This window comes from Ambystoma mexicanum, chromosome 8, assembly GCF_040938575.1.
Source record: "Ambystoma mexicanum isolate Mex_15411 chromosome 8, UKY_AmexF1_1, whole genome shotgun sequence".
Taxonomy (NCBI): Eukaryota; Metazoa; Chordata; class Amphibia; order Caudata; family Ambystomatidae; genus Ambystoma; species Ambystoma mexicanum.
The window spans coordinates 9,795,225-9,812,978 of NC_090929.1; the positions used below are offsets into that span (position 1 = coordinate 9,795,225).

Sequence of the window (17,754 nt, forward strand, 5' to 3'; positions counted from 1 at the left end):
ATGAAAGCAGCAGGGACCCACTCTGGAAAGATCAGAGCTACTCCACCTCTAGGGCGGTTAACTCCGAGTTTTGAGAGGCTATTATAGCCATCAGGGAGGAGAGTGTCAAACATGTGACAGAGCTGACCATGAACCATGTCTCACAGAGTGAGGACATCCAGGTCAAATTCTTCAAGGAGATGTCAGAGGAATGTTTGACAGCAGAGCCGGAGTTGAGAGCAGTGATGTAAAGCAGGTTGCCACATTTGTAAGAGTTCCGTTGAGGGGTACAGACTGGAGGTATGCCCTGCGTAGGGGGTAGAGGGGCCGGAGAGTGGGCAGAGGAGGTAAGAGATGGCAAGGTAGTCAGAGGATGAGGAGGGTACCAGGGAGGTGGAAGAAGTGGCAGAGCAGCCACAGAGGTGCTGGCAGGAGTAGCATTAGAAGCAAGGAGTTGATAAGGCGCGGGACATGACTATTAAAAAGGAGGAGACTGGGCTGAGGGCCCTGGACCAAGCCAGTGTCATTCAGATAGACATAAATGATGGTTTTGGAGGACAGGAAGGAGGCCAAGAAGACCTCACACCGAGTGCACCCATTAATGTGACGGGAGGAAGAAGGAGAGAGAACAGAGACCATATGAGGGGTCCATAGGTCTGCAGAGAGAACGACAAAGAGGATGTTGGTAAGAGTCTGTCTGGAGGAAGCACTGATGTAGGTATCAGCAATAGGGAGATGCGGGTTGGAGACTAGGATGTCTCTCTTGAACTTTTTCCTTCCTGACTTAGTGAGAAGGCTAGGAGATAGAGAAGCAGTTAGAGAAGATAGGGGAGATGGAAAGCACCATAGAGGTTGCGAGGATGAAGTAGGAGGGAGTGGAAGAGAGGAGAGATGCACAGCCCTTGCTGAGGGCAGGGGCATAGTAGGTGACACACAGAAGGGGCAGACAGGTACACTCAACAGTACACACGATACCCCCTCCCTTCCTAAAGTCAGTCGCTCGCACTCATTACTGGGAAGCATTTACATCACTCCTATGAAAAAATTCTCCACTGTATACCAAAAAAAAGCTAAAAGACTCAATCATCAGTGGTAAAAGACTGCATCCCGTACAAGGGTTATAGTGAAGGCAAACCTTATTTAAATGTTCAAAATACAGATGAGAAACATGGTGACCAAGATAAGGTGTAGCCAGTGTTTACTAAGGAAACAGCTAGAGGAAGGCTGGCACCACTGCCAGACACTACAGCAATTCCAATGGGTTACCCACATATAAATCAATATGGTGGCCGACATGTGCACCTTACCGCAGAAAGAATAGGTTTAAACATCGCAGAATAGAGTGATGGGGAATTGTGTTACTGAAGCTTAAAAAAAGAAAATGCCGATGCAGGTCTCATCTGGCACAGGATAAGTAGAATTCCACAATTAGCTTGTAAATCACTGAATAACTAGCAGCCCGGTTACAAAAAAACGTCTATGTCGTCAGTGGAATGTCTATACACGTAGGAGGCGGTAACAGCAATAAAGTGTAATCTTATTGCGCTTAGGTGGTGTAAAACATGTCCACTGCCCTGCACCGTGTCCTGAGGTGGTGGTGTCATACGTGTACTCAATGTTGCTCTGTGTCTTGGTGCGGTTGTGCCTTTCATTTACTCTGTGTTTTACTGTGTGTTGAGGTAGTGGTGGAGTGCATGTACTCCATGCTGCACTGTGTGTTGAGGTGGTGGAGGAATGCATGTACTCGATGCTGCACGGTGTGTTGAGGTGGTGGTGTACCTGCTCTCAGTGCTTTACACAACTGGTGGTATAAAACTCTGTGTCATACATATACTCTGTACTTTACTGCATGATATGATATGGCATTTATAACGCACCTATACACAAGTGTCTCAAGGCGCGACGAGGCAAGGGAGGGGGGGGAACAGAGGGAAGACAGACAACGATCTTACTAGGCAAGGTGTCATTGAGTTTGCGCAACGAGAACAGCAGGTCAAAGCCTTTGTCAAAACCTTCTTTTTCCAACTCTGCACTCTTCGCAACATCCTGCCTTACCTAACATTCACAAACAGAGCCATAACAATGATTGCATAATCTAATCTGGATAGTGCAAGTGCAAACAGCCTCTATCTCGGTCTCTCAGATTATCTGATGAGAAAACTAAGAGTCCAAAAAGGCAGTAGCGAGTTAACTCCGCAGGATGAAGAGATATGAACGGTTTATAGTGATTGCATCGAATGCTTTGGCATCTAAAAAAAGCACACAAAAAAAAAAACACATTGAATGCATTTTTTCTCCATTTTCCTTTAATGGGGTGGGGGTCCCCCCAACCCGTTTTTTACCCCTTAAACCCCATTAGAATAAAAATAAAACCTTTCCCTTTGAAAAAAATGCATTTTAAGCTTTTTTTCTATGCATGTTTTTCTATGCTTTTGGCCTTCAATGCTTTGTATTCGATGCAATGACTGGATACCATTTGAACATATTACGCCAGCATTACATTCTCTCCACTGACTGCTGGTGAATAAATGGGTCCATTATAAAATCATGTACATCGCCCACTGCTCCTGCCGTGGAAGGAAGATCCCTCTGCTGCAAAAGAAAGTTTCCACACTATGATGGTTCCCTGCAGCACCAAAACCGGGTCTGTGGAAGTGGAAGCAGCCAGCAGGGAATCCAAGAATTACTTTATTGGCACAATGTCAATGCTCAAGATTATGTCTTTGCAGAAAAAGTAGAGAATGGAGGCTTAAAAGTCACTGTGGTCTCAAATGGCGTTTGGGGGCAAGCAGGCACGACACAGTCAGGGTAAAGCAGTGACATAGGCTAAAAGCTCTAAAAAGCTGGTGCCTCGGCGACTGTCGAGTTGGGGATGCTAGAAGACTCGACTGACCTCAAATTCGGAGATGATTCGGCGTCGAGCATATTCGGAGAGGCAGTTGAGCATCAAGGTTAAGGATACATTTGGTCATTCACATGAAACAGCTTGGGCGGTGTTGAAGGTGCAGCCAGAGGTCGCTTTTTTGGTCCTGCAGTTGCTGCCAATTGCAATCCAGAGCCTCCATGGCAAGGCCTTCAGTCGTACTCCCATTCCAGGGAACTAGGCTGGCAAATTACAGGGGATGCTTCAGCTCTAGTAAGCAGGAGCATAGCCAGCAAAGAGGTATTTGTCCAGCAGCAATCACCCTGCAATGTTCCCTAGGGATTGCCAGGGAAAAGAGCTCTCAGATAGCTTCCATCTTCACCTTCATCGATGCGTACTTTGGGATAGACTGTATCCCCAATAGAGGTCCAGATTAATGCTTCTCGTCCTTGTGGTAGTTCAGAGCTTAAAGCAAAGAACAAGGGGCTGCCCCTCTCCTTTGAAAGGTAAAATGCCATATGGGATTTGCCAAAAGCAAGCCTGCTGCAAGGGTTCTGTTACAACAAGTTCTTATTTTTCTTTCCTATTCAAGAAGGAAAGAGAAAAACAAAAGGAAAGCGAAAAAATATATTGTTTGGTTTACAATACAAACAGGTGAGCCGGGGACAGGAGTGTTCCACACGTGTGTGGCCATCTGCTGTTCTTCTAGTTAATCATACAACCTAGTGTCAAGATTGTTCTTCTCCTTTGCACCCTACAACATCCCTTAAATCTCAGGAATAGAAATAGAGAGCTTGGTGCGCTTCTCGACGAGATCACACGCAGAGTAGCTTGCATAAAAGAAAGGGCGGGGACAGGGAAAGGAAGGGGACAGGGAAAGGAAGAGACACTGGTGTGATACCATATTTCTGTGGCCGTATAATTGTTTACAGATTTACATGCCATCAGACTGTATTTACATTACCATTGCTGTCAAACAAAGCCCATTCTTATCTAGTTCAGATACTTGACATACGCACAACTTCCAGACCCCGGAGATCCACCCACAGCCACTGCCTCACGATCCCAAGATTCAGATGCAAAAGAGCCAGGCGATCCAGCTTCCCGGTGGTGGCAGCCAACCTTTGGAACAATCTACCACTGTACCTATAAGCCGATCCTTCCCACGCTTTGTTCAGAAAAACACTCAAGACATATTGGTTCAACTAACCTAATGATGTTTGTACCCGTTGAATTTATCATGACTGTAACCAGTGCCTAGATGCCCAAGGGCTTGCACGCTTCTACAAATGTAAAAATAAACACATTCCACAATCATTTGAATTTAAATCAGAGGTGCAGGGAATTTAAATGCCACCTTTGCCAGCTGGGAATGTGTGACCCAGCAGCTGCCAGGGAAGCATGTGATGTTTGAACCTGCTCTGTGCCACTGCAGAGCTGGCACTGTAGATGTCAGTTTACTACAGGAAGACACAAGTGTGCACAATCATTTTGGCATGGAGCATTTTCAAGGGGGAGGGGGGGGGCAAATTACCATACCACCCTTTCAGTAACAGAATTACTTGCATAATCTTGCGTTAATAAAAATCAAACAACCTTGGTATATCCTACCCTCCCCAGATGGCATTCTGTCACACCTTCCTTTATCCACCACCAGCAAAACCCTGCACACCCACCCTTTTATTCCTGAATTACCTCCTTGATAACTAAAGGTTTCAAGCTAGCACTTCACTCACAACGACCAACAATGTCTCATGTACACACGCCTATGCTACCCAAGCGTCTATCCACAACCATCTGAATCTCAATTGACACTTACGCAACTCGGTACTGGCCGTTTGGCTGATTTGCGCCCATCTGACCCACGTAGTTAACTGGTACTTCAGACCTGCACGCATCAGCACCACATGTTTTTCGCATCTGCCTTGCCACTTTCCGACTAACTTATTCTACCACACTTTTAAAAGGTCATATGCAACGAGGACATCACTATTGGCAGAAGGGCACTATATAAGAGAGCTTACCCTACCACTGTGTGCTGAGTCAGTGCTGCACTCTGTTGTGCTAGTGGCGTGTAGGACCAATACAACCGGGGCTGCACTGTGTGTTCAAGTGGTGGTGAAAAGCAGACAACATTTCCCTCTATGGTGGTTTAATGCATGCTCTCACTACTGCACTATGTGCTGAAGTGGTGAAGTGGCATGCAGTCAGTGCTTCGCTGTATTTGGTGTAATAGTGTTGTACTGTGTGCTGAGGTGGGGATCTGATTCACATACTCAGGGCGGCACTATACACTCCGATGGTGGCATTATGTACTCAGTGTCTCATTGTATGGTGTTTAATGCAAGCCTACAGTCCGGTACTGTGTGCTGATGCAGTGGTGCGATACATGGTGTGCTGTAGTGGTAGTATCATTTATTCAGTGTTCCACAGTGGGGAGGTTTAACACGTACTTTCGGTACTGTACTCTGTGCTGAGGTGGTCGTTAAGTTGCTTTATACCGCACACAACTGCCATTTCCATGGTCTACAGCTGCTGTTGTGGCTCTGTAAGGTAAAAGTGGGGTGCGTTGGATAGAGAGGGTTAAGACATGTTTTGTGCTCATATGTCGATGCATGTAGGACCACAAGTAACTGGCGTTTGTGCGTGCAACGTTTGTTTCTGGGCGGCGTCCAGCGATTGTCTTGCTGGATGTTGGAGGCTTTTTGGCATGGAGTTGGTTATGGTGTGGGCGTTTTAGCAGGGTGGTTCAGTAGTCTCCTCTGTGTGTGGTGGGAGAGGGTGGTAGAGTACAATGGCTACTGTTACGGAGTGAGGTGTTCGTGCGTATGCGCGACACCTGGGCGAGGGGCACGCATGTTAAATAAAGGGGACGCCCATGCTCTGCAGTTGCCGTCGGGATCCCGTAGCAAGCAGACCTGTGTCCGAGTGCTCGTTAATGTACAGGGGTCTGGGCCGTACTATGGAGGGGGTCCGGGGCATATTCTATCCTATAACACTGGTGTTGAAGACGCCGCTGATTGGGGAGAGACGCCGCCCATCTATCCGACTATTTCAGAGCATTTTTCTCACGCTCACTAGTGTGACCGCCATCTTGTGTGCCTGACGGTTGTGGCCCCTCATTGGGTGCTCGTGCGCCATATAAGAGCAATTTTGGAGCCTCTGGCAGGCCTTTCAATAGATTCAACAACAACAAAACAAAAAAAAGACCCTTTCCAATTTTGGGAGCCTTTACAGACACTTCAAGAACATTTGCATGCACTTGGTGCAGATTCTAACTAAAAGAGACAATTGTTCCCTTCTCCCTGCTATTGTGGAGCCCTTACATGGGGGTTTTCAGCAAGTTTGGAGGAAAACAGGAAACTATGTACAATGCTGTGCTTTCTGTTCACATTTGTCCTGAGCCGAGGTTTCTTCATCGTCTTCCTGGGCAAGTTGGGACATCTGCAGGCCTGGGAGTGAACTTTACCCTTGTATAGGGACAATTTGCTGCGCTATCATCCTTGCACACAACGCCAAGGGTGGGACACGCCTCGCACTGGGCCTAGTGCAGACAACTACGCCAGAACTTGTTGCTGCTTCTGGACATCTTCGCTGCTGCGGACTTTGATGGTGTGAGAGGTGCCTGTGCGGGCCGCAGCCATGGTTGACAATGCTGGTGACGCCAAAGGAGTAGGGGCCCCACCTCCAGTTGGTGCGCAGCCTCCTGTCAGACCAATTCCCAGGCAACAGGGCATGCTGGCTCCCGTGCCAGAATTTGACATGTCGGGCCCTCCATCGAAGGTGGGCCCAAGGTGGCTCTTGTGGGTCAAGAAGCTAGAAATGTACTTCTGGGCCACTGGGGAGACGGAGGACGATGCTAAGGTGGCAACACTGCTGGTTCTGAAGTCCATCGGGTCTTCAAGTCGCTGAACTCTCCAGTGGTTACGCACCAGACGGTGAAGAACGCCCTCAAAGAACGTTTCCTACCCCTGGCCAACCCCTGTGCCACTAGGATGGATGCAGCAGCTCGATCGGGGAAGAGGGAGGAGGCCTACGCCGTCGGGCGGACAGCAAACAATGGGCCCCAAAGCCCGAGATGGACGCAAAAGAAAACTGACTCGCCACAGCAATGTCAGAAATGGGAGTACGACCTGCCGCACTTCAGCAACTGCCCTGCAAAAGCGAGGGTATGTGGGCAATGCAGGACCGCAGGCCACTTTTCCAGAATGTGCCGGGCGGCAAATCCAGTTATCATCTAGCGAGGTTCGAGCAGATCGAACAGCAGTGGCCCGTGCAAACAGAAAAGTGTGGCCGCCGTGGAACTGGACTCCAGGAGCTAGACATTGCTGAAGAGGAGGAGGAGGAAGTAGTATTTTTCATATTAAACATCAATTCCATCTCCAGAAGCGCTGCCAGCCAACGTGTGTGGCAGACATCTGAGACCCCCACCCCCTCCCGGTACTAATCAATACAGGTGCATCTGTGATGGCAACACGGCACTACGAGGCACTTTGATAATCAGGGGACCACCAGCGCTGGCTGAAATCAAAGCTAGAATATACACATTTGGGGGTGATCATCCACTTCAAGGGGTGTTCACAAAATCCATCACACACGCCAACCGATCGATCAAGGCTAGGTTCTTTGTGACAAATGTAATCCTGCACTCGCTCCTGAGTTGCGCCGCGTCAGAGGCACTGGACATAGTACACTTAGCGCTCTCTCTGTACCAAGCCTATATCCAAGGCATCACCACCCAATTTGCAGACGTCTTCAAAGGAGTTGGCAAGCTGAAAGGGGAACCCAGCCGCCTACATATCAACGAGTCGGTGCACCCATCGGCGTTGAAGCACCGACAAACCTTGTAGATCTAGACATTATCGAGAGGGTGGAGGGCCCTTCTCTGTGGGTGTCTCCAATCGTTGTGGCAACCAAACCCAAGCAGCCAGGGGCGGTACGTATTTGCGTGGACATGAGGCTACCCAACCTGGCCATCAAGAGGAAACGCCACCTGATGCCAACGCTAGATAATGTGGTGGGGGAGCTGCAGGGTGCCAAAGTATTCTCGAAGCTAGATCTGCGCTCGGGATACCACCAGCTGGAGCTGCGTCCAGACTCCCATTACATCACCCCTTTTACCACACAGAACGGCCTGTACCAGTACAAAAGGCTATGTTTTGGGATTTCCTCAGCTGCAGAGGTGTTTCAGAACGTTATCAGGGGTGCCATCGCTGGACTGAAAGGAGTAATCAACCTAAGCGATGACATCCTGGTTTATGCCACGTCCAAAACTGAGCACATGATCAGGCTGGAGAAGGTGTTGGAGAGGATCCGTGATCTGGGGTTGACCCTGCATAACGAGAAATGCAAGTTTCTGAAGGAGAGCATTGAGTTCTTTAGATTCATTTTCCACTCCGGAGGGATCTCACCAGACCCCCAGAAAGCGAAGACATCACTCCGTCCGAGGCGCCCAGCTTCCTAGGAATGGTGAATTATTTGCAGGAGGTTTATCAAGAACCTTGCCTCAATCTCCGAGCCACTTAGGGCCCTCACGAAGGAGGAGGCCACCTGGATATGGTCAGAAAGGAACAGGAGGCCTTTGATGCCATCAAGGCTGCACTCACTGCTGAGGAAACCATGGCCTTTTTGGACCCAAAGAGGGAGTCTGAGCTGGTCGTAGACGCCAGCCCCGTGGGACTCGATGCGGTGCTACTCCAACCCGATCTCCAGGGACAGATGCGGCCTATCGCATACACCAGTAAAGATCTAACGGACACTGAGCAAAGGTATTCTCAAACTGAAAGGGAAGCAATAGCCATACTGTGGGGCTGCATGCATGTTTGAATTTACATCCTAGGAAAACCAGTCTCTGTCATCATGGACCACAAGCCCCTGATCCCCATCATGACAGGGGCATCCTCCAAACCACCACTGAGGATAAAGAGGTGGGTCCTCACCCTCATGGTATACGGTGTGAAGTTACAGTACAGGCCAGGCACACACAACCCGGCAGACTACCTATCCCGCCATCCCGGGGGCAGCAGCTTGCAGACAGGTCAGTCAGGAGGGGACTGTGCCGAGGTCATTCGGCATTTGGTGGAGGCAGCCATGTCGATAGCTCTAAAGATGGAGGAATTGGCCAAAGCCTCAAAGGCCGATGGGTGTTTTCAGATGATCCAAACCGCCATGGGCAGCGGGGACTGGAAGTCAACCCTGGCAGACATGTCCCCGGAAAGCAAAAGACGCCCCACAGGACCTACAGTCGCTGTGGCACGCGTGTCACGTGCTATCCGTGTCCGACGAGGGCCCGTTATTGAGGGGGAGGCAGATTGTGATCCTGCGAACATTGGTGGAGAGGGTGTTGGAACTTGCACACACTGGCCATCAGGGCACGGCCAAGACTAAAGCACGACTGAGAGCCAAAGTCTGGTTCCCAGACCTCGAAAGGAGGGTCGATGAGTATGTACACTGCTGCCTCTGGTGTCAAGCTGCCGCACCAGTGATCAAAGAACCATGCATCGAGTCAATGGAAAGGAGCGACAAGCCCTTGGGTACGGTACATGCAGACTTTGGATCCACTGAAAGAGGCATGTACTTTCTAGTCCTCATTCATTGACCAGTGGTCCCACTACCCAGAGGTGGAGCTGGTGGAGTCCACCTCCAGTGACCAAATCATTCAAGCGATGGACAAGATCTTCACAACCCATGGCTTTCCCCGGGAGTTGTGTTCGGACAATGCTCCCCCATTTCATGGCCGCCAGTTTGCCGCCTTCATGGACGGATGCGGGGTCACACACAGGAGGGTAACTCCTGGCTGGCCGAGAGCCAACAGGGAGGTGGAAAGCTTCATGCAGACTTTCAATAAGGTATTCCGGATCACTCAGGGCCAAGGGGGGGGGAAATTGAGACAAAATCTGTACCAATCCCTCCGCGAGTATCGATACACACCCCATCAGTCCACAGGGGTGGCCCCAGCGGAGGCCCTGTTCAGCCAGTGCCTGAGAGATTTGACACCCGGAGCCAAGGGACAACCTCCCGGGTCATTGAGGACCAAAGGACCCTGGAAAAACAGCGAGTGCGCAATGACCGTGAAAACACCCGGAGACATCTGAAGCTGGCAAGCACTGTTGTGGAGGACACTGTCCTCATGTGAAACCGACATCCCGAAGGGAAGTTGTCCCTCAACTATGACCCCTCCCCCATGGGTGTGATTCATGCCAACGGGTCGATGGTGGCGGCATCGGACAGAAGGGGACAATCACTAGGAAATCTTGTTTCTATAAGAAAGTCGACGCCCAAGATGCCCCGGATGAACCTTGCAAGTGTGGGGCACCTGCTCACACTTCTAGCACAGAACCGGGGTTCGAAGAAGACGCCAAGGACCCGGCACCTGAGGAACCTTCCTGTGACTTGGGCAGAGAGGGGTGACGCTACCCCCGCCGCATAGGCCTAAGATGTCCGACCAGGTTCAAGGACTACATTCTGGACCCGAATCCCTGCGCGCCAGATGGGACGGTAACCGCTACACTGGGCCCTATGTTGGTTTACATACTGCGTACTGATTTGTGTGTCACGTTGACATCTGTTTTAAGTTAAGTTCTGACTAGGTTTGTTCGTTACGAAAAAGAAGGGATGTTACGGAGTGAGGGGTTCGTACGGACGCACGACGCCTGGGCAAGGGTCGCGCATGCGTGTTAGATAAAGGGGATGCCTGTGCTAGGCAGTTGCCGCCGGGATCCTCTAACAAGCAGTCGTGTCTGAATGCTCATTAAGGTACAGGGGGCTGGGCCTTACTACGGAGGGGGCCCGGGGCAATATGTAGTACTTGTGGATCTGTTAAGATGGACTTCCGGAAGGTTTCATAGAGTTGCTAGTTGGCTATGAGAATGGAGAAGGCAGTTCCTCCGAAGATCTTGCTTCTATTTGTGAGTCACAGTTTAATCTGAGCATGGTGGGATACCATGCTGTGGCTAGTCGTGTAATAGTGCTGCACTGTGTTTCACTGTGGGGGGATATGTCACGTGCTTTCTGTGCTGCACTGCATGCTGGGGTGGGAGTATGGTACATGCATAACTCTCAAGTTGCCTGCCATGAGTGAGACAGACAGCAGGCCTGGGCTGCTCCCGTTGCATGCTGGGAACTGAAGTTCAATTTTAAGCAAGGGCCTCCAAGCCCCAGCATGCAACGGGAGCAGCCAGGAGCGGTTCGCGGTGTCTCTGGTGTGCATGCTCTGGGGCTGGACACGCCCCCGGGCCTGTGCTCCTGCCAGGCCGGCTCCCGCCTCGGCATGAGCGCCATGCACCAGGCCCCGGACGCCCTCACCTGGTACTCCATGCTGAGGGCCCGAGCCTCGGCCGGGCTGCTGCTGCTGCTGTATCCCCGGGTTCCCGCTCCTCTCCCCGCGCACAGCAGCAGGAGTGCCGCGTGCTTCACGCAGAGCCGGGGAGCCATGCTGGGCGGCCCCCCACCCACAGAGCCACGTGCCCGCCCCGCCCCCACGCGTCAGCACGGCTGCTAGCTCGGTAGTGTCTCGCTCACAGCCATGCGCGATACGCCGCGCCGCGCCGCTCGTCATCACGTGTCCCCGGCACGCTGCGGCGCGTCCGGGCAGTCACGTGCCCGCCGCGCCCCCCTCGCGTCACACGGCTACTAGCTCGGCACTGTCTCGTTCGCTCGCTCGCAGCCATGCGCGATACGCCGCGCCGCTCGTCATCACGTGACTCGGGCACGCTGCGACGTGTCTGGGGAGTCACGTGCCTGAGGTTACGCACGGTGGTGAGCGGGAAGGCTGGCGCAGCCTCGTGGCCATTCCCCCCTCACCTAGCCAGTGTGAAATGTCGCACAGTGGTCGTTACTTTAGTGGAGAGGGGTGATAAGGCCCACAAATCCGCGAGGGGGTATTTTGGAAATTATTATTATTTTATTGGAGAGTGGTGACAAGGCCTTTCCCAGGCAGGGGTATTTTAGCGTATATGGGGGAATTTGTTCTGTTGGTTATGCCATAGCTCTCAACTCGCACGCTTCTGGCGGGTGTCACCCGCCCTGTATAGGGCTGACTCACCCGCCAAGCCTCCTGCACGCCCATTCGTTTCAATGGGCCTCTCACCCGCCAAAAATAAAATCGGGTGTTTTCACCCGCCAATGTGACACAAATGGGATTGTTTTCTCCTGCAGGTTGGCAATTTGGAGCACTAAGCCTGTGCAAAGGGGCACATTTGGTAGTAAAGCATGGCAGACTGATTGTGCGCCAGTATAAAGAAGCAATTTTTTGTATACATATGCTGTGTTTGCCCCTTTGTAATATGTAGCAGAGGGGGCTATTGTTTTTTTGCAGTGGCACATTAGGTATTTGTGCTGTGCACAGTGAGGTGTATTTGTCATAGGGGACGGGCGTACTTTACAAAGGTACAGAGTAGAGGATTTGCTTGATGCAGGGAGTAGGATTCGATTTCTCTGCCCTCCGGAGGTATTTGGAGATGTGTTCTGTACAGCATAAGCATACATGCCAACATTCAGATGCCCCTGGGAGGGAGATTTCCAGAAGGAAATCGGGAGATGCATATTTTCCCATAGGAATGCATTGGGGGCTACAGTTATTTTAGGCGGGAGACCGTGAAAAATAGCAATATTTTTCACATAAAAATCGGGAGTCTCCTGCCATAATCCGGGGCGGGGTTGGCATGTATGCATAAGGCTGGGATGGGATGTTCTTTGTCCTTTGCAGAGCGACATGTTTCTGCACAGATATTTTGTGTCCCTATGCAGAATGGTGGATTTTCCCTATAGGGTGAGGGGCGGATTTCTTATAGTTTTATAGAAAGAGGCAAAATGGAGTAAATCATGTTACATTTTGGATGTGGGATCTGTGTAGAGCAGTCTCCAAAGGACTAGGAACAAGTTGAAATGTGACAGTGTAGCATCTATATGGGGATTTGTAACAGGGTCACATGGGGGGGTCATTCGGAGCTTGGAGATAAGGTAAAAACGATGCCGGTAAAGGATTACCGGCATCGCTTTCCGCTACGGTTTATTCTGACCAACCAGACCGTTATTTACTGCATTGTAAAGTACGATGCCGTAAATAGCGGTCCATGCGCGCGCGCGACACAACATGCCGCAATTACCGGCAAACCGGAGCTGATCACAAGCCCTGCGGACATGCAAACAACGGCCTACAGAAGGCCGAAAAGTAGCTTACCGGCATGGAGTAAATACCGGCATCTCAGAGAAGGTGTTAAGAACCCTGAGCAGTGTTACCAAGAGCCACAGGTGTACACAATCAGCACAGGTGGAGGCAATGGAGTCTGGCACAGCACAAAAGGAGCACACCCACACACCACAACCCCTCCCACACCAAGATGATACCAATAGTGGCATTACAGGAGCTGGAGGCCCTGCTTGCAAGGCAGCAAGAAGAACAACCACCACCACAGCCCCCACCACAGAGGAGACACAGGAGGAGAAGGAGGGTGAGACAGGCCCAGCATGCCCCACCAGTGCAGCCCCAGTTACCATGCCGGCAGCCCCCAATCCCTCGCATCAGTGTCACCCCCTTCAACCTAACACCAGAGCAGATGCACACCCTGTACCGGCTTGACCGTGACACCATCACCACCATAGTGGACCTGATCCATGACAACATAGTGAGCCTCATAGAAATATGCACCGTCATCCCCTCTCTACTGAAGGTAGTGTCTGTGCTCCACTTCCTTGCCACAGGCACCTACCAGTACACAGTGGGGCACATGCATGGCATATCACAACCCTTATTTTCCCGGATACTGAACCAAGTACTGGATACTCTACACAAGCACACAAGGGATTACATATCCCCACCACGGACTCCCCAGGAGATATTCGATACAAAAGTTGCCTTCCATGCAGTTGGCAGGCATGCCAAATTGTATAGTTGCCCTCGACTGCACCCACGTGGAGTTGGTGGTCCCACATGCCATGGAGGTGGCATTTCGCAACCGCAAGCAATACCACTCCATATGCACTATGTCACTGCCTCCAGCATATCACCACACAGGACAGTCATCCCTGGGAGTGCATTGATGTGAGCCCAACAGGGATACCACAGCGTGTCACTGGTACTGCACACCCATAGGAGTGCTGTAAGTCACCATAGTACGGATCAGTGCAGAATGACGAATATGCTACTGACTACAGCCAACACTCCCTACTACCAAATCTCACAGAACACAGCACTTCAATGATTTTACCCCAAAACTGCTGCATGCATATACGATACATGTTCTACAAGATGTGAGTGCACACCATAAACCATCTTGAAGATGCTACCCCCTCCATCATTCCATTTCACAGGACACATAGCGGGGCCAGGAATGGGGTCAATGCATCCAGGGACATGTGCGCATGGGCAGAAATCACCTGCTGCCATGTAAGACTAGTTCAGTTGTCCATGAATGTACAAGCACTTACCTTCATTCCCCTCTCATGCAGGTGATGGTGGCTATCCCTTGACACCGTGGCTCATGACCCCTGTCTGAAACCCACAGAACAGGCACGAGGAGGACTGCAATCGTTCCCATACCCGTACACGTGTGGCCTGTTGAAGGCACGATTTCGTTGCCTCAGCCGGTCGGGTGGGGCACCCATCTACAGCCATGAGAAGGTGGCCAAGATCACCATGGCATGTGTAATGCTGCACAATATGTGCATGAGTCAGAACTTGCCCCTACCCCCCGACATGGGACTGCTACCACCAGATGATGATGAAGGGTAGGAGGAGGAAGAAGGGGCAGGACAGCATCATGGTGCCGATGCACAGGAGGGACGTGCCATGCGGCAATCATTGATTGGACAATATTACTGACACACAAGTCAGCAGAGGGTGTCATGACATGAGGACATAGGGCACTGGGTGTGGGGATACATGTACACTATGCACTGTCAGATATCAAAAGACACATGCGCAACAATGAATGTCCACACTGGTTTACCTTTGCAACACAAACGGTGTATTGAAATTGAAAATGCCTAAGTGAATAACAAACCCTCCACCACCACACGCCGCTCTCCGTCTCCCCCCAACTCCCCCACACACCCGCCCCTCCCCCCTACTCCCCACACACCCTCACCCGCTCACCCCCTCCCCCCCAACTCCCCCACACACCCTCACCCCCCCCCCCCCCCCAACTCCCCAACAGTAGTCCCATGGTGTGTTAAGACGGATTTCTGAACTCTGTCCTGGTGGTGCAGAAGTTCAGAAGGCCAACCTAATTACTTGGAACAGGGTAACCTCTGGACGAGCCAGACCAATCAAGGTAGCGATCGCGGCGGTCAAGACTAAGTCTCAAGAGGGGTGAGGGTGACTGAAAGCCCGCAATGAGCACACAAAGCAAGATCACTTACAAACTACTCCAAACAGTTGTTATATTAAAAATATATACACATTTATTTCAAGGCCTTTAAAACAATGACCGTAGCGAGAAAATCACAATATAACGATAGTAAACCAACACATACCATATCAACACAATATATATACAAATACAACCAGTCTCAAGCGTTATATGCACAAAATGTGGAGTCCACCTAAAAGGGAGGGAAAACAGGCAGTGCGAAATAATGCTTAGACCCAGTTCACCTTCAGAGGCACCTAACTAGATGGAAGTCCGAGCCCTGCGAAGAGTGGAGCCTTGTGCTCAAAAGTACCTGCACGCGCTGGTGCCAACGGGCAAAAAGAGAAGCTCTTCGAGGAAAATCAGGCAGTTCAGTTTAGTGCACAAAAGAAGAAGAACAAGTTCCGCGACTCAAGCGCAGACTCCACAGTGGGCAGAAGCAGAGCGCGAGTACGGAAAAGGGTGCTGTTTGACACAGCAGGGAAAAGCAATGGGCTCCTGCAGGAGGGCAACCAGATCCTAGCTATGCTACTCACCGGTCCCCGATACATGCAGACGCAGGCTTCTCCGCTTCAGTTTCAGCAGCTGGCAGGTTCAGAAGAGCAGGGAACGCCTCGTCGTCGTGTTGAGTAAAAAGACGTCCCAATCGAAGAAACCGGCACAGTTTGTTACCACAGCAGGGCAACGGAGCGGCCGTGTGTATCTGAGCCAAATGTACACTACTCACTTCAGACCTGGGAACGCCAAGTGTATGAAGCGTGTGAGAGTGACAAGGACTTGAAATACTACACAACCTGGCGGCGGTTACAGAGCAAGCCTCCCGTGTAAGCTGGTCAGTCTACTGGATGGCCCAGAGACGCTTCCGAAGGCTTACTGGCAGGAGATGGTGAAGATGCCGAGAATAGCTGTTCCCGCTATTCCAAGGGTCGAAGTACCAGTACAGGCCTTCTGGTTCGATCAAAGGTGAAAAGGGTTTCACAAGGCGACAGCAGTGCAGAGGAGAAGTCCTTCAGCGGGTCACCAGCGATTCCTCCGTCCAGCCTCTTGGTTGCAGGATACTTGGCTCCTGTATTCCTTCGTTCGTGAGAACTCAGGAGATCGACATGGTAGTGGTGTTTCCAGCCCCCTCTTATCCACGGTTCCCTTCGCGCCAAAACGGAGGGGACCCAATGGGAGATCCGCTCATCAACACTCACACCATTCGTGGACCAATCACAGACCACGGTGGTCCCAGGCATTCACACCACCCTAGACTCTCTGGCACCCAGGATGTGTATTGGGACCAGACATCCCAGCCCACATCCTGGAGGCACACACAAGACATGTAGAAGCCCGCAATAGCATCCGTGTTTCGTGGGAAAGTACATGCCCAAAAAAGGAAGGCCCCAGGTCGGCTCGACCTGGGGAAGGTGAAGGGAGCAAGACGGTCAGCGGACAGGACAAAGGAGCCTCGTGGTCTGGCCATTTTGGGAGCCAGGCCACCATTTTGGGTTAAGTGCGAGAAACGCGCTTAGAACGCCAAAAGGAGCTCAAAACACAAGAACGATCGCTGCCACCATTCCCGTCCCTGAATCACTTGCACCGATCAGATACAATCCTAAACGAGTATCTAGGGCCTGTAGAAGGCTAGAGACCCAAGAGAGCTGCAACTTAGCTTACAGTGCCCTCTTGTGTCATGTTGCACGAAAGCCGCAACATGATAAAAGAAACTACGGGAAACAGCGTTCCCCGTTACTGACTGTCTTAAGGGCATGTCAGTTTCCCCGTAAGAAAGGAGCGAAAGCCCAGAGGAGTGCGGCAGAAGGCTGCACTTCTCTGGCAAAGTCAAGAACAAGGTGAAAAACAACAGCAAAAAGTTTAGGGGTTGCCACATGGAAGGAAAATTACCTACAATTACGAAATCTTTCCTAACACTCGCCCCTCCCAGACTATGGACAGGGGGAACTAATCCACCCCTGGATGAGTCTCTTGTTCAGGTCGGTTAAACACTCTGGACAACCCATCAGCATTGCTATGTTGGACACCTGGCCTATTCTCAATAGTGAAGTCGAAGCCTTGTAGACTTATGGACCACCTAAGCAACTTTGGATTCTCCGCCTTCATGTTCATTAGCCACTTTAAGGGCTTATGGTCAGTTTGCACAGTGAAGTCGGTCCCATAGAGGTAGGGCCTCAGCTTCCTTAGGGAACACAACAGAGAAACATTCCTTCTCTACCGTGGACCATCTGAGCTCTCTGTCCTTAAGCTGGCGGCTAATAAAACCAATAGGGTGTTCCTTACCCTTCTCATCTACTTGTGATAGTACAGCTCCTATCCCAGTGTCAGAGGCGTCCGTCTGCACGATAAAAGGTCTTTGATAATCAGGGGCCCTGAGGACAGGGGCCTGGCACAAGGAGTCTTTTAAGCCATTGAAGGCCTTCTCACACTCGTCGGTCCAAGTTACCTTCTTGGGTTTCTTCGGAGTTGTGAGGGCAGTCAGAGGGGCAGCTATGGTGCCATAGTCTGCCACAAAATTGTGGTAATACCCCGTGAGTCCTAAGAAGGCTCTCACTTGGGTTTACG

The 17,754-nt window shown here is 51.0% G+C and overlaps 1 protein-coding gene across 5 annotated transcripts in view; it reads right to left on the reverse strand.

Moving 5' to 3' along the window:
- Positions 1 to 17,754, reverse strand: part of FPGS (folylpolyglutamate synthase) — a 669,976-nt gene that overhangs the window by 485,664 nt on the left and 166,558 nt on the right. The window contains exon 1 of one of the 5 annotated variants that reach the window (XM_069609124.1): positions 11,147 to 11,491. The exons of 3 other annotated variants lie outside the window; for them this stretch is intronic. In XM_069609124.1, the coding sequence (XP_069465225.1) occupies positions 11,147 to 11,275 (129 nt within the window). In that variant the 5' untranslated portion in view covers positions 11,276 to 11,491. Of the gene's footprint in view, positions 1 to 11,146; positions 11,492 to 17,754 lie in introns of those variants that run through there. One more of the 5 variants, XM_069609122.1, reaches the window with a different exon arrangement.